Source organism: Acomys minous (assembly GCF_964271855.1).
Source record: "Acomys minous genome assembly, chromosome: 17".
NCBI lineage: Eukaryota > Metazoa > Chordata > Mammalia > Rodentia > Muridae > Acomys > Acomys minous.
Genome location: NC_140500.1, coordinates 42,067,470 through 42,094,939, shown reverse-complemented (window position 1 = coordinate 42,094,939; position 27,470 = coordinate 42,067,470). Strand labels below are relative to the sequence as shown.

General features: G+C 37.4%; 1 protein-coding gene across 2 annotated transcripts in view; it reads right to left on the bottom strand.

The window, feature by feature from the left end:
• Positions 1-27,470, bottom strand: part of CNTN3 (contactin 3) — a 351,187-nt gene that overhangs the window by 42,318 nt on the left and 281,399 nt on the right. For both annotated transcript variants that reach the window (XM_084766357.1, XM_084766358.1), the window contains exon 13: positions 26,894-27,069. In XM_084766357.1, the coding sequence (XP_084622483.1) occupies positions 26,894-27,069 (176 nt within the window). The remainder of the gene's footprint in view (positions 1-26,893; positions 27,070-27,470) is intronic.

Here is a 27,470-nt window from a genome sequence, read left to right as displayed (position 1 = left end):
CAACAATTAACAAATGGGATGTCATGAAACTGGAAAGCTTCTCTATGGCAAAGGACACCATCATTCAGACAAAGAAGTAGGCTATAGAATGGAAAATAATTTTACTAAACACACATCCAATAAAGGACTACTATCTAAAATATATTTTTTTAGAAAACTAAAAAAAAAATAGTACATGAGGAAAACTACCCAATTACAAAATGGGGTATATATAAACAGAGTTTTCAAAAGAGGAAACACAAATCACTGAGAAACACTTAGAATGCCCAACACCTTTATTCATCAGGGAAATGCAAGTAAAAGCTAGTTGGAGATTTTATCTTAGCCAAATCAGAGGGTTAAGACTAATAAAACAAGTGACAGTTCACGCTAGTGTGGATCTTGGGAACACTCATCCATTACTGATGGGAGTTCAAACTTGTACGGCCATTAATGAATCAGTGTGGTGGTTTCTCAGAAACCTGTGAAGAGCTCTACCTCAAGATTCATCTATACCACTTTTGGATACATATGCAAAGGACCCTACAACCTAGGACAGAGACACTTGTTCAACCATGTTCATTAGCTGCATGTTTTAATGAGAATATAGCATCTACCAAATCTCAAAAGTAAGCAGAAACCCCAAAATAAGCAATTACAAATAAAGGAAGCGTGATCAATAGAAAGTAGAAAGATGATTATAGTTCTTTTATATACAAACACTGTGTTTAATTTTGTAGGGAATTCCTGGAAGCTCTCAAGAACTAATTGCAGAAGTCATTGTATGCAAAATTATACTGCCAAATTTGGTGCATAACAAGAACTTTATCATAAGGACAGAAAAGAATGAAACAAGTCATATGTTTGTCTTCTCCAAAAATAATTTGTTTAAGATAGAGTTCAGATTCTATGGTAAAAGTTAGTTGTGGGCTAGCATATTTCATAGAATAAATATTTCCTAATAGTGAGTTTATAAAGCAGCAAAGGAGGAGCAGATGCAACATGACCTTTAAAAAGGCAGAGAGTTCTAAACTACGTTTTTCTTCCCAGACCATACCAGGTAAATTAAAGAAATTGAGAAATCCATAGAAAGAAATTTGAAGACTCTTGCTGATAATTTAAATTATCATATTTATGTTAATAAATACTCATGTTACAAATATGGGTCAACTAACCACTTTTTTAAATAGCAAAAGTGATGAAAATATAATACTCTTGGAAAATTAGCTTTAAAAGATACAAAACCAGGAGAAGTACACAAAGAAGGTAAAATGTAAAATGAAACAAATTTCTTCAACCACTGTCAATATATTTGGTGCTCTGGCCATAGTAAGTAATAGAGAAGGGAGAATGTAATTGCTGTTTAATGAAGTTTCATCCAAGAGTACATCAAGTAAACATATCCACAAAAAATGTTATAATACAAATCACCACCAATTGTGTAGACTTAATAAGAGCCAAGGGATTGATCATCAATCCCAGAAAATCCTTGAAAAGTACTGGAAATAAGACAAATAAGTTGAGGAATATCACATTACAGCATCAAGTTATTTATGATCTTAAAAGTAACTCTTGACAGACTTAATGAGGATTTTTGGCTTTCAGATTTTTGCAGTTGAGTATACTTAGCTGATAAAAAAAAACCTTCCTAATTTTGAAATAGAATTATACCATGTTTCATCTTCCCTTTTCTCCTTCAAGCTTCTCCTAGGTAACCTCCCTTGAACCCCTCACGTACCTGGTCCCTGACTGTCTCATGTTGATAGTTTTTAAAAGTTATTATTGTATGGTATTTGATAGGGGTGTGTGTGTGTGTGTGTGTGTGTGTGTGTGTGTGTGTGTGTGTGTGTGTGTGTGTGCATGTACATGTGTCCACAAATTTTGCTGAGCTTGTTTTTGTTTTTGTGCGTATATGGCTTCAGGGCTGGTCCCCGTGCATTGGACAGCCAATAAGGGAATCTTTTCCCTGAGAGATGTTAATTTTCCTTCTTTGTTTCAGGATGGGGCTCTACATGAACAAATCTTGTACATTAACAAATTATCTAAATTAGTTAAACATGCATTTTAAGGTGAAAGCAAACTTATCATATGACATTTCAAATTATAAATGATCCTAATGAAACTGAAATTTAGAGCAAATTCAAATAAACACAATTTTATCTATTTTGACATAGGTAAATACTCGTTTGTGAAAGCCAGAGATATGTAGCCTCGTTTTCAATGTGATAAAAATAATTGGAAAACAGATTTTAAGAATTTTTGTAAAATGGTATATGTTTGTAAGCTCACATTATACATCCATATTAGGGTTTACATAACCCTGTTAGCCCCTCATTTTGAGTTGACTGAATAAAGTTTCAATCTGACATTCAGCTGAAATAAATTATTTGGTCATGCTTCTTTACTAGACTTGTATAGGATTTGTCCCCACAAAAGATACATCTCTCACTTCATAGCCTTATTCATGCTGCCATTGCTTTCTGAAAGCAGCTACATTGCACTATGTCTCAGAATAGATCACGCTGAGACTAAAATTAGAACTAAAATATCCAATGAGAACCTTGGGGACCCACTGAGAACTGCAAGTACTAGCATTGACCCGGACATTGATGGATTTATCTTCAATTACAATGTCAAGAATCTTACTGCTTTTGCATTGCCCTCTTCTTTTACCATTTACGTAAAATATCCTAAAACATTGATATTTTATTACTTAGACATATCCATTTACTTTATTAGAGATTGCAACCCTGGACCTGCTCCACAATTTAAAGAAGTTTTGTACACGCAGCTATGAATAAGTAAGACTATTTTGAGAAGACATTTTGCTAACCTGCGATGGAGGACATAAACACTAGCCACAGATTTTTGCTGTTGTTGTCTTTTGTCAGTTCATAAGCTTCCACTGCTGCTTGGATACTCAATGTATAGCTCCTATAACTCTCCTTTATCCGATATGGTTATTGAAGCCAAAGGTTATATACACATAAGACAATATATAGATTAACTAAATAAGACAACACGGAAGACAGCGAATCTTGCAATAAATTCACAGAAGGAATAATATTCCTTGAACAAAGTCTGTATCGCTCTGTCTTCAGTTTTTGCTGTTTTTCTAAACTCTTTATTTTCCCTTCTTATCACATATCATTATCCAGATGTGTCAAACCTTCATTTTCTTCAACTCCCTCCCTCACCCTCTGTTTTTCTTAAAAATTTTCTCTCCATGTTCAGCAGTGGATTTCTCAGTTTTCTAGAAATGAACTGATTTCTCAAAAATTGCTAGTTATAGGCCTACTGGAGGAAGGACACAACAAGAGGCAAGGTCTGTACCAAGGATTGACACAGAAGCTTAAGGCAGCAGAGACTATTCTGTAATTCATACAGATTTGAGTTTCTTCTTATAAGCACTGTATTATAAGAATAAGGGAACTTCAAAAAACTTAAGCAACCACAGTCACACTTCAGTTACTAGGGACACAATCCTGAGTGCGGAAAACAGTCCTTATACTTATGGAGCTGACAACGAGCAGCCAGGGAGTAATCAAATGACTACACAAATTGATGTAAAATTATAGTGTAAGGAAGGTTACATCAGGCAGAAGAAATCTATAGTTTTCGGGGGTTTGTCATTCAACTGGACAGCTGAGCTAAATTTGTAATAAAATCAGAGGATATCTAGGAAAAGATGAGCAAAAATGGTCTACCTCAGGTTACATGCATATGTGCAAAATTTAAGGCATGTAAATGGACAAATGATTGGAATGAGTCACAAAAAAGAAGGGAGCTAAATGAATTCTGTGAACACAGGGATTCCAGGGGTATAACACTGTGGAAATTAACAGCATCCAGGCATGGCAGTTAAGCATCAACTTGATTGGCAAAGGAATCCACTAAGAGACCTGTCTATAGTTATTCCTTCTGGGAAGTTAGTAGACACTTCCCCTAAACTATGTAGCACCTTCTTGTGATAGCTAAGTTATAAAGAGAACCAAGGGAAAAGCAGGGCTGCCTGCATGCCTGGGTTTCTTGTTGGTAAGCATGTTGTCTATACCAGTGTTGATGTTTCTTGATAATATTACTGTCCCTTTCTAGCAGAGGAATTTGATTTCTTCAGCTTTTTAATGGGACTGAAGACCAGAGAATCTCTAAAATGCCAGATTGGGACAGCTGGGCCAGTAGCTTCACGGACTGATCAGATACTATGTTCTCAGCCTCTCCAGCCTTAAGTCAGCCATTCTGAAATATACAGACCCTATCATGTAAGTATTGCCAAAAAAATTCTCTTTTCTAATATATATTCATTATAATGACTCCTTCAGAGACTCGGGGAAACCAAATTGCACTGTAGCTAATGTCAAGTTTATCTTTATATCCATAATGATATCATTTTTCCCTCTTTGGGGTGCCTACATTTATAATTGGTTTCCAAGATTTTTTCCCATCCCTCCTACTCTCTCTTTCCAATTTTCATGTTGGTGGACTTGAACTCAGGGTCTTGCAAGGCTCAGCATGCATTCTACCAGGGATTTTCCACAATAACTTTTAGGATCACCTTCAGTTATTTAGGTAATTATATATTTCTCCTATAAGAACACTTATTTCCATAATATATTACTGGCATACATCATAAATGGATTTACAAGTGAAATCATTTTTTTAAAATTAATATTAAGTGAATGGAAAACAGAAGAGAAACATCACTTTCTCTGTGTTTAGTTAATGAGGATATGAAAATTTTGATGTAATAAAAAAACTCCACTCATCACAAAGAAAAACATACATAAAATAATAATCCACTTCAGGTAAAAAACAAATCATTACTACTAATGAGAGGTTAGCTAACTTTACACTATTGGTCTGCCACATACTAAGAACTGAGGTATAACATACACTTTGAAATTGTGTGGTCTTTTTGTACTGCTAATGAGGCATGAACTTTGAATATGACATATTACCAGCACAAGCTAATTCCTTAGGAAACACTCTAGATGATAATGTGGTTGCAAGGCTTCCAAAGAACAATTTTTTTCAGTTTAAGGGGCGAGAAACACTTTCTGACAACTGTTTTTAGAAGGCGAGGTTGAGTAATGGGGCCTTTGCTTTTTATCACAATACACAGCCTGTTATTAGCAAGTGTCCCATATTAACCATTCCCCCACTAGAGTGATTTTCAGCCAATACCACATGTGAGTTCCATCCAGGTACCTTGAAAACAGTGGAAGCTGGAACCTTCTGGCACCTGGCTTGTGTTCTCTTCTCTAAAGATCCCTGACAGAGTTGGTAGAGACACAACAAATCTCTGCATTCATGGCCAGGCAAATTATACCTTGTCCCCCATCAACCCAAGTGCCTGGATCAAGGTCACCTTCTTTATATAAATGCACTCTCCTGTCTCAAGGAAAGAAAAAAAAATCAGCAGTCATTCAGCCATTCAAACAAGTCTGACTGTGGTAAACAGGCTTAATTCTTCTGACTGATTAACGATTTCTGCTGTCACTTGGTTGTCTGAACGGGTGATATGTAAGACAGGTAGGATGCAATCTGTTAATCTAAAATTTTATTCAACATTCTTTGGTGCCTAGAAACCAGACTAATCACGCCATTACATAACGGAGAGTCTCAGCATGCCCCTTCCTAAGTGTTCCGAACAAGTGACATATTTAAGAGCACACTAACTTGGTTGAACACTTTGTGCATATTTTAGGCTGTGCAAAATGCTCCAGTTGCATCACAGGTACCAGCGTTTAAACATCAAAATCATGTATGCAACTAGGAAATACTTTTCCCTTCAGAACACTGTGTCATGTTTACATAATACCTCATTGCCGGCGAAGTTTTCAGAAAATCTACTCTGTTCTGTCCCAGGGACGTCAATCCAATGACTCTTCCTATCTATGAGTCATTTTAATAGCTCCTTTACAACTTTTATGACATCCTGATGTTCTATTGTTTAATTTCTTCTTAAAATGACTAACTTTATTAAACTTAATTTAATATGGAAATCGCTATTGTTAATGTGACTTATGTCTTAAATGTGAGTCTGGTCACCCAAATAATAGTTAGCTGATGGCAATAAAGGTAATGAATAGGAAATAATGTCGTGTTCATGAAAAAGGGAAATAGTTGGATACCATCAAAATTTCTGAAACAGAAACATTTGCTCTGTTAATTTTTAATTGTCAAGTATTAGACATTGATAATCACAAACCTAATAGCACACTCAACCACCGTTCTTCTAGTATTAACCTAAATGACTGAAATAAAATGGGAATTGAGACAGCTTCTTTATTCTGTGCTATTATTTGATGCTTTCATTTAGGTTATGGTCTATGTTGTGGGAAAATGCTGATATTCTGTTATTATTGTTATTATGATACTGTTTCCAAGTTATTGTTTTTGTTATTATGTCATTTTTTCATCCATTTCAAGTAATAATTTTCAATATTGGCTGTTCTGCAAATTTACTTGAAGAATCTTTTTTAAATGGCTAGGAATGTTCAGCCTGCATCCTACTAAATTATGTCCGAATGAACTAGAAAGAAGGGGCATTTCACACGGTCCTAAAAAGCAGTGAGGGTCAAAGTCATTAAACTTCTTCTGATTATATATGCCTAAAACCTGCTGTTTGTGGAAATAGAAGACTTGAGATGCCTGGTCAAGTGCTCCTTAACTCTAAAAGTCTAAACTTTATATGTGACTCCAAACTTACTTTTAACTTAAATCTACAGTGTAAACTTAAATAATTCTAAATTAATGAAAGTGTGAAATAACTATTAAGCTAGGCTGTACCCTAGTGAAACCTTAAACTGTTAAAAGCATTTCTACACATATTTTTCATCTTGGGAAACAGGCAGGATAAATAGTATTTGTGGGTCAGACAATAAGAGCCCAGCACAATGGTTACTCCTTAACATTATAATGCCATCATATGCTGATGGTATTAATATTGATCAGTACAATTGATGGAAATAAATCAATAGATAGATAAGTTCTTATGAAAAAACACAGAAACGTATACTGTACACAAACCTATATTATTCTAGGATGACCCTGAATTGATCAGACATTTATTTTATGGAATAGAAGTATTCTGAGCCAAAAGAACGTACCTTGAGGAACCACTTAACTCATGGATTAAATATATTATTTTGTTTCTCTTTTTGTATGTCTAAAGTACACCAAGCACAGCTCTTCCCTTTGTAAAACAACACTTCTGATACACAGGATTAGCAAGCCCAGTCAAGAGGTGACCAAATGTGCCAAACACCTGTTCTTCTAGTCTCTCAGAACCACAAAGTTAACAATCCAGAAATTAGTTGGTGGTTTAAAGAAGAATCATTTATTCTGCTCAAGGGACAGCAGTCAAGACTTTGAAGTCATCACAGTGGAACACCTCACATACCTGGCTTGATTAGGGGCTGAGAAGCTTATTCACACGGCTGATCAGTTGGGGTGTCTCTCACCCAGTTTATCAGGACCTGTGAGCTGAGAACCCTGGGTGAACCTCTGCAGAATCTTCTTTGGTTTAATAATAATGTGGCTGCTGAATTATTAGAGCCACTGAGCAGATGGAACATATTTATGAATTAGACTTAGGCATCCTACAGTATTACACCAGTGGTCCTTGATCATAGCAGTCACCACACTCTACAAAATTTTAAAGGGAAAGGGATGGACTTTACCATTTGGTGAAAATGGGGTCCCGCTTAAACTATGGCACCAGCCAAGGACAATACAGGCTGTAAACTTCAAACCCCTACCCAGATCTAGCCAATGGACAGGACATCTTCCACAGTTGAGTGGAGAGTGGGGACTGACTTTCACACATACTCTGGTGCCTCATATTTGACCACGTCCCATGAATGGCGAGGCCTGGTAGCACTCAGAGGAAGGATAGCAGGCTACCAAGAAGAGACTTGATACCCTATGAACATATACAGGGGGAGGAAGTCGCACTCAGTCACAGTCATAGGGGAGGGGAGTAAGGGGAAAATGGGAAGGAGGGAGGAATGGGAGGATACAAGGGAGGGGATAACCATTGAGATGTAATATGAATAAATTAATAAAATTAAAAAAAAAAAGAAAATGGGTGTCATAATCAGCCTTCAAATAACTCATTGAATAAGGAACACTGTTGTTGTCATTTCTGGAAAACAGACTTGTTACATCATTATTTTCTACACTGCCTACACTGCTAGTGTTTGGGGCGGTTGACCTGCAAGTACCCTAGAAAGAACCCTTATAGTTCAAGCCATATCTTTGGTATCTTTAAAAAGGATCTACAAAAGAGGAAGAGTTGTGGTTGGATGATATTTATTCATCAATATTCATCCTTCCAGCCAGTTCTGAGTTGACTATGCCAAATACCTAAATAACTTAAAAAAGAAAGAAAGAAAGAAAAAAAACCCCAGCCATATCCTGGTCTAGACACCCTTCCTTTTATGTCTATATTCTGTGAGTGGTCCAGAGAAAGGGTTCCCAAGGGCTCTAAGAGAAGAATATGATATCCCCTCCTAGAGAGGTGCTCCTATGAACATCAGATGATTTTCAGTACAACCTGAGGTTATTGTGTTTCCACAGTTAGCCTACTTCTTCAGAAGCACAGATTTGTGGTCGCAGCATTATAGTCAGAAAGAAAAAAGTAGGCTTAAAATTAATGTGACTATCAATAGATTCTCTCTGACTTAAAAATGATCTAAAAGACAGAATTATAAAACCACATTGCTTTACACACACACACACACACACACACACACACACACACACACACACACACACACAAAGGACTTATAAATTCAATCCCTAAGAATTTCTACAACTAGCCCAAACTGTTCAGGCCATCCCGAAATGACCTATCATTGTTTACTTTACCTCTTTCCATGATAAAATACCTGGACTAAAGCAACTTAGGGAGGAAAGGGCTTATTTTGGTTTGCTGTTTGATGATATGGTCTATATTACTGGGGAATGCCAAGGTGGCTGGCACTAGAGAGCAGTCACATTGTAATCACAGTCAGGAAGCAGACACTGATGCGTGCTGGTGCTCAGCTTGCCTTCTCAGCTTTCTTTACTCTAATACTCTAGCCCACTGAATGGTACTGCCCAAAAAGAAGGTGGGTCTTCTTACCTGAGCTATGCTAATCTAAACAGTCACATCCAGGTGAGTGCAGAGGTTTGTCTCCTAGGTGATTCTTGACCCTGTCATGTTGACAGTGCTCACCTTCACAGCCCATTTCTTCTTTATTCTTCCCCTTGTTAGTTTTTTTTTTCAGATCAGTTAAATGGCGTCATTAAATATAATGTCTTACCGCACAGAGTGATTTTCTTTCTGAAACTGGTGTATAAGACCTAACAGAAAGGGGCCTTTATTTCATTATTTTATTAAATATTTTTATTTATTTTATTACTTATACTGTCTTCTGCCCACATGCACACCTGCATACCAGAAGGCACCCTATCTCATTATAGACAGCTGTGAACAAACATGTGGCTTCTGGGAATTGAACTCAGGACCTTTGGAAGAAGAGACAGTGTTCTTAACCTCTGAGCCATCTCTCTAGCTTCAGAAAGGGGCCTTTAATCCAGCAGCTGGGAGGCAGAGGAAGGCAGATCTCTATGAGTTCAAGGAAGCCTAGTATACAGAGATAGTTCCAGGACAGTCAAAGCTACACAGAGAAACCCTGTCTCAAAAAAAGAAAAATAGCAGCAGTAGAAACTACAACAACAACCGAAACAACAACAACAACAACAACAACAACAACAACAACAACAACAACCCCTTAAAAACAAACAGAAACCACTAAAAACCCAAACCATCACCACCAACAAAAACCTGGTCCTGGCGTGAGGAAGCCACCCAGAGGGCTGCCTGCTGCATAGTGGGAGCCACTATATGTGTAAGTATGTAGTGGAAATGTGGAAGAGAAAGAGAAGCAGAACAGTTTGAGCACTGAAAAGAGACAGAGGTGGATCTGGAGATGCAAGGGTAGAGAAGAACAGCCTGATGTCAGTAGACTGCTCTGATACCTGAGACCATGGTGAAGTACTGGCCCACGCTGTCACTGAGGGTATTATCTACATTCATGGGCATGAAAGAGCAGGGGCTTTGTGTCAATGTGCCTGGCTCACTGAAGACCCTGAGGATATCCCTGGTCTGGGCAGCTGCCTGGCACCATGTTGATATCCATGGGCTGATCATAGCTGGTACCACCCCCTTATTGGCTAAGCTTGGCCTACCCGTTGCTGGCTATAGCACCCTGAGAGCATACCTGCATCTGCCCAGGCATCACAGTAGTGCTGGCCATAATGACCAGGACATCTCAAAGCAGGCCGAAGGGCATAAGTTCAAGAAAGCTGGCCCTGTTCCTTGTCTGCTGTGTGATAGCATAGGCAAGAGTGAGGTGCCCTCCCCTCTTTGCCCACCACCAACTATTACAGGAGGGAGAATTGATCATGAGGTGGGGAGAGCTGGTCCTGTTCCTTGCCCACTGCATCACTCAGGAGAGTGGGCCCTGCACCTCACCCGGGCAGCACCAAATAGCCAGCGTTGGTAGTGTGGGTATGGGTGAGCCAGCCTGGAAAGCATAAGAGCAGGAGAGATGGTCCCATCCCTTGCTGGTGGAGGCATTATGTAAGCCAGCCAGGACAGTGCTGGAGAGCCTGCCCTGTTGGTGTGTGTGTGGGAGAACTGGCAGGATGACTAACTCAGCAACCACCCAGGCCCAGATCCAGGGCTTTGAATTGACCTACTCCAACATCTACCCCAGCTATGAACTGGGGATCTAGTGTTGATAGTGTAGGAGAAACCAGAAGCTTCACACAAGAACAGTGACTCATTGCAATGATCATTTGCAAGAAAATATGTATAGACAAAAGAGTATACTGTGTGACACACTGCAGATTCCATGATAAGATTTATCTTTATCTTCATCGTCTTCATCATCATCATCATCATCATCCTCGTCTTCATCATCATTTCTGTTTTCTTTTCTTTTGGAGGGGAGGTTACAAGAGCAGAAGGCAGATGTGATGGGCCATGGACATTAGTAAGATTGGGATGCAGGATGTGAAAATCTCAAAAAAATTTTTTTAAAGGGAAAAGGGGGAAAAAAACCCTAACAATGTGGACAATAAAACTGAGATAAGAAGGTGACATGTGCATTAAAAGGCAAGCTAGTTACTCAGACCTCTGATTTCTGCTTCTCCCACTTAAGGAGCATAGAAGTTGCCACTTCACCCTTATAAGTAAAAAAGCTGAAGAAACTTTAAAAAAGAAACAACTTCCTTAGATCTAGCAGGTAAATGAGGTCACAGTGCAGGCTGATAGGACAACACGCTGACCTAGAGATTTATCACTGGCAGAGCAGAAACCCACAAGCTGATGTCTCCAAGGAAACCAACATCATGTGGAAAACCTCTGAACCATAACTGACATACTGCTGGGTATTCAGAGCAGCCAGCTCGGGTGAACGTGGGGCATTTTCAGAGACCAGTTAGAGGTAGCTTTCAACAAACTTAGTTTTACTTCCAGGAACCCACACAGTTATCATCAAAGGAAAAATATCTCATCAAATTTCTGGCAAGGGTAGGGACAAAGAATATCAGAGTTCTGTCTACCCCTAAGAGTGACTGCTTTCAGGAGCAGCTGTTCCATCAGCCTGATATACTGGGGTTTATGCAATCACAGTTAATGTGAGCAAGGGAAATGCTAATCCCACTCCTCCCCATACATACAGACCCAAGTAACAGGAAGAAAATGTTGAGAAAGGGAAGTGAAGCCTATATTCCAGGGATCCAGGCCCATGTACCTGAAGAGTTGTACCTTCTTTCATAGAACTATGAAACACTATAGGACATATCCCCTGTTCCTACATATATACCTATATTTATTATTATTATTATTATTATTATTATTATTATTATTATTATTATTATTATCATTATCATTATCATTATACAGGGCTTCTCTGTGTAGCCTTGGATGTCCTAGACTCACTTTGTAGATCATTCTTGCCTTGAACTCACAGAGATTCACCTATCTCTTTCTCCCTGAGTGCTGGAATTATAGGTGGGCACCACTGTGGCCAGCTGTTACAGCTATACTATTAAAGGCTTATTACTATCTCTGTTGTCAATACAACACTTCCGTCTTTCAACAGTCTTACGTGGCGAACAAGAAGGTAAAATTACAGTTTGAAGAGATGGAAGAATTGAATATAGAAGGAGAGTTACAATTGTCAGACTACCAATATCCAAACCAAGATCAATATTCTGAAGACTCAAAAGATAAAAATAAGCATGCATGAACACATGAATTAATTAAGCAGAAATGTTACAGAGCGTAAACACTGTAGCAGAAATGAAAAATGACTTTTTTATGGGCTCATTAGAGAATGATAAAATTCAGAGGGAATATATAAGCTTAAGGTCTCAAAAATAATTTTAAAATGGAATTTATAAAAGGCTGGAAAAGCATCTCAGTAAGTATGATCCCTGGGGCTTCTGGCTATCCAGATCTGACAAAGATTGCAGGCTGTAGGTTTGGTGAGAGTTCCTGTCTCCAGAGGAAAAGGAAGAGAGTGACAGACCAAACACACTTTATCATCCTGTAGTTTCCACGTGTCTGGATGTCTGGGTATAGGTGCACGTGCACCCATGCACATGTGCACACACACTAAACATTTTAAACTGGCTGGAAGAAAACAAAAGTGATTTTTTTCAAGATCTATAAACTAAGAACAAGAGTTATCACAGACACGGAGCAGAAGTGGCAGAAAGAAGACACAAGAGAAAGAAAAGTATTGATACAGCAGTGACTACAAATTCCTTGCATGTACATCCAACCACATGGTTCAGGAATCAAGAAGGACACCTTGCAGGGAAAATACACAAGACAAACTAAACCTTGACCGAAAACACATTTATGCATAATATATCCATCTTGAGAAAACCAACAAAAATAATCCTGCAAGAGGCTAGGCAGGTGAAGGCTATGCTCCTTCCCCATAGAGAAGCGCGTATGAATTACATCTGCTTCTTCAAAAACCAGAACAGACAAGCACTGGGTATTTCAAGGACTGAGATAAAACTGATATTTCCTTAAAACTAAATAGCAGCAGCAGCAGGCAGTGGCGGTGGTGGAAGTAGCGGTGGGGGTGGCGGTGGAGGCAGCGGCAAAGAGAAGCAATGATGCAGAGGTAAAGGCAAACTGAAGAAGTTGGTTCTCTTAGGTTTGGGGAGATGGTTCAGCAGTTATAGTATTTACCTTATTAGCAAGAGAGATACATTTCTATAGCCCAGGTAAATCTGTAGATTGGGGGGATGGAGAGGTGGTTCAGTGGTTGAGGGTATGGGATGCCCTTCCAGAGGACCTGCATATATTTTCCAGAATACCCATGATGGCTCACAATTGTCTGTAACTCCAGATCTATAGGATCTGATATTCTCTAAAGGCCTCTACAGGCACCAAGGCATACATGTCATACATAGACATATATGTATGAAAAACGCATTAACACATAAACAAATAATGAAAATGTAGATTGGGCATCATAGTGGTCCCTGTACTGGCAGCCTTGGAAAGTGGAGCTTTCCTACCTAGCATAATTAGCCATATGGGAGGCCTGGGTTTGACTGAGAAGCCCTACCTCAGAGAATAAGGTGAAAGAAAAATTGAGGCTGCTCCTTGACATCAGCAGAAGATAACCACCACCCCTAGCAGGCACATACACTGCGTGCATCTATGTTCATAAGCACGCAAAAACACAAGCACACATACCATACGTGCAGGAATTGAAAAAATGAAATAAAAATTGACTTAACACATTATTTTTTTGTTCAGGTTAATGGAAACAATGTATCATACCATGAATAAAATTTATATGTGTGTGTCACCGTATATGTGTGTGTATGTTCATGATGAAGTGAGCTGAAGGACAATAAAGAAGAGACTAAAGCGAGAACTACAGGGCTCTTGATGATAAAGTCCTTCACTCTACTACGAAGGTTTGCATTACAAAGTACTTTAAAGTACTATTTTATTATGAACCCTAGCTTTGAAGTGGACTTGAAAGCAGACTTGAAGCATTCCAAAATTGGTTTGGATTAGTTACAAATATATTGTACAACTGTAGGAGAACCACTTAGAAATGAAAAAGGAAACCTGTATAAATATCATGGCCTCTGGTCTTTGGGCTTTGACAAACAACAGAAGTCTCGGAGCCAGAGACTTGGCTCAGTGGCTAAAGGTACTTGCTATATAGGCCAAAGATCCAAGTTTTACCTCTGGAACTGACATACACAGAGTGGAAGCTAGTTGTCCTGTGGCCCACACATGTATGCTGTGGAATACATGCATAATAAAGTAAGGAAATGGAGATAGAGAATTTAAATTGAAAAACAGAAGGTCATTTATCAGGAGACTGAAAGCCACAAGGAAAAATTTCTGCAAGGCTTTTTTTTTTTCACTCAGAGATGGGGCCTTTTTCCCTGCATCCTGACTATGCAGACAAGATGGTCTCTCGGAAGGCTCTGCCTCTGCAACCTAATCATCTCCCAAGACTGGTTTCCTAATACCAGCAACTTGGCAGTTAATTTATTGAAGAAATTTCAGAAAGTTAGCTAGTGTTCAGTCAGTAACAATAGTCTTAGAAAGGATGTAAATGGAATCATGAAAATGAAACAAAACAAAAAAAAAGCAGATGAAGTATGTCAGGAAAAATAGGAACAAATCATAAAACAGAAATCAGTCAAAATAACACAGAGGTAATTCAGCTTTACCCATCATCTCTTTGGATATTAACAGCCTAAGAGTATCAGCTGAAAAACAAATAAGGTCTTTGGATGGATGCAAAGGACAAGATCTTGCTGTGTATCGCCTATAAGAAACTTACGTTAACTACAAAGGTATATACACATTTAAACTCCAGGGATGCTAAGTGATATCCTCATTCATTAGTAAAACAGAAAGCAGGAATGTTATGTGTGGCCCACTGTGGCTACATGGCCAGGAAGTTACTAGGAAAGGATACCAGGATATAAAAAGCCTACTAAGTATTGATAAAGTATCAACTTCCCAAGCTGACACAATCATCCTTAAAGTTCATGTGTTTAAGAAAACAATATTAGAAACATGAAAATATGACAGGCCTGTCAGAAAAAAATAGATAAATCAGTTACATTAGCAGGCCTTAATATCCTTCTATCACAAGTGTGCAGTGAGCCAGTAGAAATTAACAAAGGGCAGAGTTGACATAAATGTTATCATCAGTTCAATGGATTTTGACAGCACCTCATAAGTTAATCTACTTAATCTAACAATAGCAGATAATGCATTCTTCTTGCCTCAGGTGTTAAAATTCACCAAGAAAGAACCTATTCTGGGCCATAAAACATAACTAATAAAATTTAAAGCATAGAGGGTTGGCAAGGTGTCTCAAAAAGAAAACTTCCTTGTTATTCAAGTCTCATGACCTAAGCTTGATTCCTCAGAATGCACATAAAATTGGCAAAAGAGGATGGAACCCCCATAAATGTATCCTCTAGTCTACCTAAGTGTGTTGTAGTACATGGCACCCATAAGTATATACACATATGCATATAATGAATGATGGTAACTAAAAACAAGAAAATTAAATGTACAGAATTACACAATGTCTACTCTGAAACCATAGTAGAATGCAGCTAAAAATCAAAACTAGATAGATGGAAAAATTTCCTCAAACTTCTAGTGATTAAATGATATATTTCTATATACTACAAGTAAGAAATATAAACAAAAATTATGAAAATATTTTAAGTGAATCCAAATGAAAATACAACATATCAAAATTTGTGGCCTGTAGGAAGAGCCAAGGTTAGGGGAAATTTATAGCAATGAATGTGTTTATTTGAAAGCAAAGATCTAAAAAATCAATCATTTATGATCCCACTTTAGAAAATGAGAGACAGAGGAGCAAATTAAATCTAAAGCAAGCAGAATAAAAGAAATAAATATCAGCACAAACCCCACTAAAATTGAAAACAGGAGATCAATAGAAAAAAATCAACAAACCCAAAAGCCAGTTCTTTGAAAAGGTCCAAGCCATCGATACGCCTCTAGCCAGACTAACATGACAAAAGAAAAGAGACATGCACTGGTCCTACCAGATAGAAAAGAGGGCATCACTAAAGCATCTGGGGACAGTTAAAGGATAATGAAGGAAAACTTTAACTCTCTGCTTATAAATCCAATAGCCTAGGGGAAAAGGACTGAAACTTTGAAAGACAAAACTTGTCAACTCTTACACAAGAAGAAAGAAACAATCAAAATAAGCCTATATCAAATAAAATTATTGAATCAGTAAATACAAATCTCTCCAAACAGAAAGAACAGAATGAAATGGGTTCAAAGGTTAATTCTGTATAACCTTTAATAGCAAGAAATTACACCACATCTCCACAATTTTTTACAGGATAGAAGTAGAGAAAATACTTCCTACTTATGATGTTAGAATTCCACAAGTCATACCAAGCCATTGTAAGGAAACTGTGCAGCTATACTTAATAAATATAGATAACAAAAATCTTAAACAGATATTAGTAACCCATTTCAACAATGTGTCTATGTTTCAGTGATATTGCTTCAATATACTACTAGAAATCAAGCTAAAATAAGACAAAAAAGATAAAAGATACATCAAATGGGAAGGATGAAATAGAACTTTATGTCACAGATGAAACAGCCTTCTATATCTATCACCTATCTATCATCTACCTATTACCTATCAATCTATCTATATACATTTATGTAATCTATATATTATATATTTACAATCTGAAAAATCAATAAAAAATATCCCATAACTATTATATGATGCAGTACAGGAAATTTTTTCTTATGTACCAACAATGTACAAGTAATATGTGAAATAATGAAATACCCACAAATGTTATGAACAATTACTGCAATATCTGATAAAAAGAGATCAAAGACCATATAAAATGGAGAGATAGCTTACATTGAAGCACCGTGAAGCTCAATAATTTAAAATTTCTCTACCTTGATCTCCACACTGTTCATGTTGTCAATCACAAACCTAGGATATTATTTTGTGGACACCAGCAACCTGCTCTTAAAGTTTACATATGGGAGCAAAAGGCCTCAAAAGCCAACATTGTTCTTAAGAACAAACTGGATCATGGACATCATCCCACCTCAAGGTTTATTCTAAAACTACAGAAACCAAGAGAGTATGGTAAGTGGTGGAAGAACAGAGAAAAAGATCAATGGAATGGAATAGAGAGTCCAGAAATAGCCTTAAGGTACAGCCAACCAGTATTTGACAAAGGAGCAAATGAACTACAATGGACCAAAGGTAACCTTTTCACAATATGGGTCCAACTGGATATTCACAGAAAAAACGAATTCAGACACAGCCTTTATGCTCTGTAGGGAAATTAATTCAAAATGGATCATAGTACTAAATGGGAAAAATATCTAACTTAAAGAATATCAAAGAATATCACATGGGATAATTTCTAGATGATCCAGGATATGGCAAGAGCTTTATGAGAACAACAGCGGAAGCACTAATTCATGTAACAAAAGGTTGACAATATGGATTTGACCAATGTGAATAATCGTTCTCGGAAACATACCAAGAGAATGAAAAGTCATACCATAGTCTGGGGTGATCACCTGCTGGCACTAACGATGGGCTTTTATGCAGTACATAGAAAATGGCCCTTCAAACAGCACAAAAGGAAAAGAAGCCACCCAGTCAAAAAATGAACAAAGAACAAACATCTCATTCAAGAAAATCTACAAGTCACAAGTGATAAATGTACCAAACCGGCTCAACAATGTATGTTATTAGGGGATTTTGAGTTAAAACAAATGAAAGGCTGCACATGGCTATTCAGGAAACCAAGACCAATAAGTACTGGTACAGATGGAGAGAAAGAAGGAATTTCTGGTCACTAATTTTGATATAGCTACTTGGAGGGCATTTAGATGGCTTCTGAAATATAAGCCCAGTCTCATGATAAGATGCAGCCAATGTACTCTTGGTATTTACCCAGATAAATTGAAAAACTGATGTCCACACAAACACCTGGCTATGGATGTTTATAGCAACTTTATTCATAAGACGTGAAACAATGAAGTAATCAAGATAAGCTTTGGTGGAGGAGTGTATAACTAGTTATAACACATGTACAGTGGCATATTATATTGCTGTTAAGAAGGTATGAGTCATGAAGTCACAAAACAACATAAAGTTGCCCTAAGTGTAGCTAGTAAAGGATCGATACTACTAAATGGTAGAACCTAATTTAAGAAGGATTAGACAACCTGAGAACAAACATGTGGCACTCTTGAAAGGACAAAAGTACGGAAAGGAAAAGAGATGCATGGTTGTCAAAAGTTAGAGAGGAAAGAATCACAATTTCACACAAAAGGGTTTTCTCAGGGCAGGAAAAATATTCTTTGTAGGATATGAAAATGCTCTACATATTTGTAATGGTAGGTTTTAATTGTTAACTTGTTGCAATCTAGTATCACAAAGAAAGTCCCAGTGAAGATTGACTAGATTGGTTGGCCTGTGGGCATGCCCGTAGGGATTAGTGGGAATTCCATCCATTGTGGGTTGCACTAGTCCTTAGGTGGGGGTGAAGGGTGAGCAGGTGTTGAGCTGAGTACAAGCATGCACAGGCATTGCTCTCTGCTCTAATTACAGATGTGATATGATCAGCTATGTCGACTTCCTCTTGTTGCGACCTCCCTACAGTGATGAGCTTTGAATTCTGAGCTAAAATGTACCTTCCTCCCCTTCATTGCTTTTGTCAAGGTATTGTTTTAAATTTCGTTATGAACTTATTCAGATCACATCTCAATTGTTATCCCCTTGCTTGTCTCCTCCCTCCCCCCCTCCCTTTCACACCCTATTCCCCTCGCGTAGGTCTGTGACAGAAGGGGACCTCCTCTTCTACCATATAGTGACAGCCAATCAAGTCTCATCTTGGTAGCCTTCATAATCTTTCTCTGAATGCTATCAGGCCTTCCCACCATGGGGAAGTGGCCAAATGTGGGGCACCAGAGTTCATGTCAGAGTTTGTCAAGGTATTTTATCATAGCGACAGAAAGTGAAGCCCTATCAGTATACATCTGTCAAACTGAGAGTGTACAACACTGAGTGCACTTGAGTGTAGATTACAAACTTGTGATAATAATGTACCAATGACATCCCATCAGCTAACAGGACTGTGTCATTTGGGTGACGGATGCTGGTGACACATCAATGCATATGGAGCATATAGAGATTCTATTTTCCCCTACGTTTTGTACCATGGTTTTCCTTAAATTTTCTCTAAAGTAAAGCTTATAAATTAAAACCTACAAGTCACAAAGTCTATATATTATATAATTTAATTTAAATGAAATGCCTAGAATGTACAAATATTCTGAGATAGAAAAGAGTCGTGAGTAATGAGTGCAGTTTTGAAAAAAAAATGTCAGTTTGATTGTGGTGTGAGATCTCTGAAGTTTATATGTCAATAAAGATGATAAAAATTTCCAAAGACAGATGAATAAAATGTAAAGTAATAACACATATCATTTTTCTCCTGATTTTGTATAATTCATTTATTCATTGAATTTATGAGAAATAGCTTTATTTTAGATATTGGTCTCCTAATGTAGGATGTGGTCATAAATTTTTTCTTATCCTTTTGTGCTTAATAAAATGAACCCAAACAATACTGCCAACTATATCTCACTCTTGCAGGGAACACTGGCTTCTGCACCAAAGGTGTCATTTAATTTTGTGTTTGGCAAGCCATATATCCCTGGTGTTGAATTTCATAAATTGGAGGACCAGAAAGCTGTAAGCAAATGAATTATTATTGTCTCAAAATTTATAGAACTTAAAATATTTGAATATCACTACATCTAGGTTTTAGTAGGCATATTAAAATATGCATACACATAAACAGAAACATCTCCTCCACAGTGACTATGTTCTGCATTTGAATGAAGCTGAGATAGGTCAAATAGTTAAACTCTCAGTATGTCCTAAGGCCAATAACAAGTATCCATACCAACCCATGCCCTAAGAATTGCACAGTGATGTAATTTTACTGTGAGGAAACAAGATGAAATTCAGAGTGAAATGCCTCTGCAAGTTTAAGTATCTAAAGTCTCTCTGCAAAGTATATGATTTCTAACACCCCAAAATTTTTATTTGTAACTCTAAACATTGATACTAAAATCTTCCTCATGTTCTTCCACAGCATCAGCCCTAAAAAGGTTATGAAAAAATCTTAGTAAAAGGCAAATTTAGATGTCCTCGATTAGATGTAAATGAGAATTCTTTTTACGAGTGGCATGAAAGACAAAGCTGATAGAAAATTGATGTTACAGGTGAAAGTATTCCCTGTGAATCAGCAACAAGTATATATAAAGAAGTCTGAACAAACAAGTGTGTGTTACAAATCTATAAAAGTCTTACATTTTAGTGGAAGAAAAGCAAGAATGCTAGGTCATTGCAAGGAAGAGGAGATGGAGCCAATACTACCAGATAGGATTCACCCATAGGTACTGGCAGATGAAAAAGAGAGAGAGAGAGAGAGAGAGAGAGAGAGAGAGAGAGAGAGAGAGAGAGAGAGAGAAGAGAAGAGAAGAGAAGAGAAGAGAAGAGAAGAGAAGAGAAGAGAAGAGAAGAGAATGAATGAGTTTCTCCTGTGTGTTTGAAAGATTTTTGTGTCAGTCCAGTGGGTACCCAAAGCAGATGGATATACACAAAAATTTGGTTTATATAAATTTTGATTCTTCATCTTCAAAAAACAAAATACAATTCCAACCCAGGAGACATGTACATGAAACTGTTTGATCACTTTTTTTTTTGATTTTCAACTTTTGATACTCATCCTTCACTGTCAGACAGAAAATAATTCTATACAATAAACAATACAATTCTATACAATATACATGCATATACTCATTTATAATTGGGTACTAGCCCAAAAGGCATGTCCTATGAAAGTCTTCACTTACCAGCAGATGGGGATAGATGTGAGGCCGTCCTACTGAGACTCTAGGTAAGAGAAATATAGGAGATGGGGAGATAGAAGGACCCAGAGCGTCCTAGAAACCAGAAGAAGGACATTGTGATGGGTGGGATTGGGGCCCAGGAGGTTCTTCTCAAACTATTGAACTAACCAAGGACAATACAAGTAGTAAACATTGAACCCCTATTCTGATCTAGCCAATGGACAAGACATTCTCCACAGTTATGTGGAGAGTGGGGACAGACTCTGACATGAACTCTGGTCCTCCATATTTGACCACCTCCTGTTGGTGGGGAGGCCGAATAGCACTCAAAGAAAGAATAAGCTGGCTATCAAGATGAGACTTGATAGCCTATGACCATATAGTGAGGGAGGAGGTCCCCCTTGGTCATAGACCTAGGGGAGGGGAATAGAGTGAAAGGAGAAGGGAGGGAGGAATGGGAGGATACAAGTGATGGGATAACAACTGAGTTGTAATCTGAATAAATTAATAAAATTTAAAAAATAAAAATATAAAACTAATTGCTGGTATTTAAATTTATTGTTTCCGTGTAATTTACATGAATAATGTAGATTATTTATCCATTTATTTAAAATGTTAAAAAGCCAATGAATTTACCTTAGCCAGAGGGAGTAGTTTAATTTAATGTCAATTTAGATAATTTCTACTGTCTTAGAAAGTATATATTTAATTGGATTATTACAGAGATGACTTGAACTTCGTCTTCTCTGTTTATTCATCTCTCTTTTCTCTCTTGTACTCTCTTCCTCATGGTTAAGCCTACTGTTTTTCCTTCTTCATTGCATTAATACTTTTCAGACATCACTTAGTGCTTTTGAGGCCACATTAATTTCATATCATTTCCACATAGCAGTTATTATTTTTTCTGACCTAAACTTTACAGCGATTTGAAAAACTGCAACGAAAAAGAGACTGTCTATTTACAGGGTCATTTTTATGATCATATTACTGCAATTAATCACATGATCAAATTGTATTTTTATAATTTTTGACAAATTGATCTTTGACAGTTGAAAGAATAGGAATGATTCAGAGGTTCTGCACATTGATATTATTTTTTCATTACTCCTTTGCTTAAATTTGCCATTGTATATTTTAGTGGTATATTATTTTGGACCCTATGGTTTCTTCTTCTTATAACTTCACCATGCAGGAGCACATTTTCAAAGTGAATATTTTCTTGTGTTTAAATTTTGAGACTTCAGGCAGGGCGTGGTGGCGCATGCCTTTAATCCCAGCACTCAGGAGGCAGAGGCAGGAGGATCGCTGTGAGTTCGAGGCCAGCCTGGTCTACAAAGCGAGTCCAGGACAGCCATGGCTAACACAGAGAGACCCTGTCTCGAAAAACCAAATAAAAAAAAATTGAGACTTCAATTTAACGGCAAATAACCAAACTGTCAATCACATACTGCTCCTTCCCCTCATGCTTTGTTCTCCCCACCCCTTGCTCTAGGTTGGATTTCCATATGTAGTCGTATGTTTTCCATAGCAGACCACATATGGGGTTCTGTTCAGACTGTGGCTCTCCACGTCACTGGCCCATGAAGAAAGGTGAGGGTAATACTGATGACAGGTGCACCTAAGTTCATCCTGCCCACTTGTGTGCTGATCTGACTTATCCTCGGTGGACTATTGTTGAAAACAACTGCTCCTTTTGTTGCACACACAGAAAATGGCTGCATCATCATTGTGTACAAGAAGGGCTCAGTTACTACATCCAACTGTGTTCTGGGACACCGGTGCTCTCTGGTCCTATGTAGCTCCACTGAGGCTTTCCTAGACAGGAAATCACCTGACACCATCAATGAAGCCAATGTCCTGACTTTCAGCATGGTGGTGTTCCTCAGTGTCTGAGTGGTGTTCTTCCCTCTCTAGCACAGCTCTAAGCAAAAGGTAATGTTGCTTGTAGAGGTATTTTCCATCTAGGCCATTAGCTGAGGTCTGCTGACATGAGTCTTTTTCCCAAGATGCCACATGATTTTTCTAAGACCCGATAAAAGTAATTTTAAAAAAATATGGGTCAGCTATGTAGTCGAGCATACTGGCAACACAAAGTAGAATCGATATCTTAAAAAAAAAAAGAATATGGAAAATTGGAATTTTATAATGTTGGGGTGCAGGGGATGAAGTGGATCAGAAGGAATGGAGTTGGATTTGATCAAAATACATGCATGCATACATGAAGCTCTTAATAAAAAATTTCATGAATAAAGTACATTTATGAACTCTTTATTTTCTAAAAAACATAAGTCATTATTAAAGTTACTACATTGCCTGGGATAAACTGTACCATTATTATCAGTAAATATTACTACATTATGTACTATCTCTTTCCACAAGTAAACGACTCTTATTTGTTCTCAACTGATGTTTTTGCCGAAGTGTGCAGCTTATTATTATTACTCCCTGCACTGTCTCCCACTAGCTTAGTTAGCACAAGCCTACAGAATTGCTTGTTCTTATTGTTAACATCCTCAAATTACAATCATATAAGCAAAACTTATGAAAGTTTAAGGATGATATGTTTTAAGCAAAAAATATTATATTGAATAATCATGGAATTAAGGTTTTACCTTAGTTTGGTATTGAAGATCCATGTACCTTTTACATATGTAGTTTTCCACTGAAAATAACCACTGTTCAAGACCTTGTTTTCACACTCAGATATTTTAATGAAGTTAATTAAGCCCAAGTGACCATGTTATATTATCACATAGAAAAGATCATGCTGGGTCACGGTTTATCTGCTACTGAGAGCAAGCCTTAAGCTCACGTGTCGCTTCTGCAGCCTGGTGAGATCGCAGGCTGTGGGGAATAAAATAAATCACACTGAAGCAAGCCAGTTAAATGAATGGTGGTTTGGTTGTCACTGCTCTCCTTCTTTCTCCTTTCTCCTTACAGTGACTTTTATTCACACACATTCTAATTCATCACAGACCCAATTCCGTAAGACGTTTGGGAAACTGTTCTGTTTGGTTTCTACACATCTTTCATTTCTAAAGCACCTTGCATTAGGTTTATCGAAATATATATTACATATTGAAGCATCTTACACTGAGTGTATAGTGAATGCCTGTTATGTCTATTTTAAAAGGTTCTATTTGTAGGGTGCCCTGGTCATATAATATGTCTTCAGTCCAAAATTTCACTTTTTAAGCAAACCAAAAATATCCTTGAACGTTACCAAATGCTCCGTAAATAGCTAGGCCCTGGCTCATTCCAAACACTCCCATCACATTCTTCTGTTTCTCTTAGCTTTACAAGTGGAAGATGATCTATACTAAAAAGTAAGGTAAGATACGCACGGGGTATCACTGGGATAAAAAAGTCAAATAGCTTTTTTTCTGAGTTCATGCACGGGATGAAATCTCATGAGCTAAGTGTGAGACAGATAGAATGCTACTCCACATACACACTGCTAGCCTGTGTGTGTCTCTTCTAACTCTCCATACATGAGACATAAGTGGCCTTGTGTGGACACATACATTCTTGTCTGCATACTTAAACATACATCTGATGATGTGCACAAATAAAACTTTGCCTGAGTGGGTTTTTTTTTTGTTTGCTTGATTGCTTTTTAACAAATATTGAGTATCAGCTATCTAGTGTAGTCCGAAAAGCATTGAGCTGAATGAATCAGTTGCTTCAAAGATGTGAGTCAGTTTTTCTTTAACTTAAACTATCCCCTTCCATTGGCAGCATGACTCTTAGAATGTAAACCTGCTCACCTGCTTATTTGTTCATATTTCGGTGTTTTGGAAAACAAAGAATGTATCTATTAATATAGCAGAAGAGAGAAGGAGCAAGAGAGAGAGAGAGAGAGAGAGAGAGAGAGAGAGAGAGAGAGAGAGAGAGAGAGACTCTAGGTATTAATGTGTATGCTGCAATGAATACAAAATCATAGGACAAGGGCTGCTATGTAATTCCCTTCCCATGCAACAGAAAACCAATTTACTTAATTGCTTTTGCTTAAGGGCAATGTCATTTTGTACAGCTTACTGTTTCATACTGATGTGAGAATATTAAGTTACTAATGGTACAAGTCAATAAAAAAATCATAGGCCATGAACTTCCGTGTTATGGAAGGAACAAAGGTGGCAAAGATGGCATTAATTTATGAAATTTCATGTTTCAGACACGTGACTCTTCCCAGAGATGACTTTATGTCTTCTCTACAACCCATTCATGCCATGTCAATCAGGAGAGTTAAATTACATCATCAACTCCAATATTCTTAATTCTGAGTTTGTCTTACACAAGTAACAGCTATCCAGTTGAGCCTTTAAGCATCTCTGCACATTACCATAAAGCTGCTTTGGATTTGGAGTTATTTCAATGCATATTTATTTAGCGTTAACTAACACAGAGGGCCTTGTATTGAATAAAATATTGCAGCAGATTATGATCCAGATGATAAATCACAAACATAATTTTATGTCATGGCAAAGTAACTAATGCTTCAAATTGAATTCTTTATCTCAGAATTTAAACGAGGAGAACTTGCTTAGAGGATTATTTTCCAAACTGGATAATGGGTAATTATGAAAACAACTGGAGGTATTAATTCTTCTCAAGATTCTTCACAACCTTGGGCAGTATCACGAGGAATTCAGAATGGCAGAGAGAGCTAAGGCGAGAATGTTAGCCCAAGTTTTTCCTGTTGTTATGGAATATAGGAGAGGTAATTTTCAAGTATGTACTCGAAGTAATGATAACAAGAATGCTGAAGGCTTGTAGCAATTTAAAACATAATAATAAATACGTAATAATAAATTAAGTCCCATTTCACTCCAGGGTGACCTCATCTTAATTTAATTTAAATTTCTGATATTGTCTTATTTCCAAATAAATTATCTTCTAAAGTACTGACGTCTAGGATTTGAACATAGCTTTTAGGAGGACAGAGTTTAGACACATATTCAATCATTTGAAGTAGCATATAACCCTGAAGTATGATATAGGTATGTGTGCCTGTGCATATATTTAACAAGAAGCCACTGTCAAACAAATATATTGCATTGGCCATTGTATATTTGCCTGCTTTCTTCATGCCTACATGGCAAGTCTATAAACCCAAGGTTTGACATCTTCTGAAATAGAATTACCTTCTCTGAGATCAGTGGGACAAATCATCAACCAAGCTGGCCTTACTTGACCAGACTCAGAGATATTCACCCAGCTATGAAGCCTTTGGTCAGCCTTGCTGGTTCACTATAAATACATTTCTTAGCCATTCTTTCACTATTTATTTTTCCTTGAAATCCAAACTTTTTTCTCTATCCTAGACCTGTCACAAAGATACAGAAAGGAAGAGGACATCTGAGAGCATTTGCATTGTAGAGATAAAAAGATCAGCTCTACTACCAATTCTCTCAGTGAGTCAAAGAGAATCATTACATTTTTCAAATCCTGAGTCTGTACACCTGTTAAAAGAAGAGACTCACAGATAATGTCCAATGAAACAGCAAAAAGATTCATATGATTAAATACCTACCATGGCTTTTAGATGAATTGCTTAGCAAGACAAAGTTACCTTCCATTGCTTCACAAATCGGTTATTTGAAATAAAAACATTTATATGGGATGCCGATCATAAAATGTTACAAAAGTATTTAATATAAGTGGAGCATTAATCGATATTAATTGTAGTTCTAGCCTGCAGGAAATACTATTAATTCCTTGTGGCTAACAAAAAGGAAATCAGACTAGACTAGAATCCTGAAACCAAACCTACCAACTTGATGAATATTTCTATGTGCTGTCTGTGTGTCCCATATTTTTTGAGAGGCAAGTTTTCACAAGTGCATATAAAAAAAAGAATATGAGAAAAGTAACCTAACTTACCCCACCAACTTTCTCAAAGTGGGATCCATCTTTCTTAAAGTCTGTCAGGGCTCCGTTGAAATACCAGGCAAACATGATGTCTAACAGGGGGTCATGTTGCACCTGGCAGGGTAAAATGACGCTCTCACCGACAGCAACATCCATGTTAGAAGGTGCCAAAATTATTCTCGTTGGCTCTATTGGGGAGACAATAAGCAAATTTTAGTGGTGATAAAAGCAATTTCTATGGTCAGATTGTTCATCTGAGAATGTTTATGTCTGTATATACATGAGTCTACGTGTACACCTATGTGATTAAAAGTCTCCAAGATTAAAGTAGTGTCTTGGGGTAAAATTAAAATAAATTTTACTGTCCTCACAAATTTTTCTTGGGAGAGCTAAGATATATGAGTTTTTTTTTTAGAAGATACATATCCAGAGCTGAAACTTGCAAACTACATACCCTAATAACAAAATCAATTTACCTTAGTTTTATAGTTCTGTGAACTATGATAGAAAGTCTTACGTCGTCCTCACCAACCTTTTCAATGAGAGGCAAATGTATCCACACCCAAATGCAAATGAGCTCAAGCCTGCC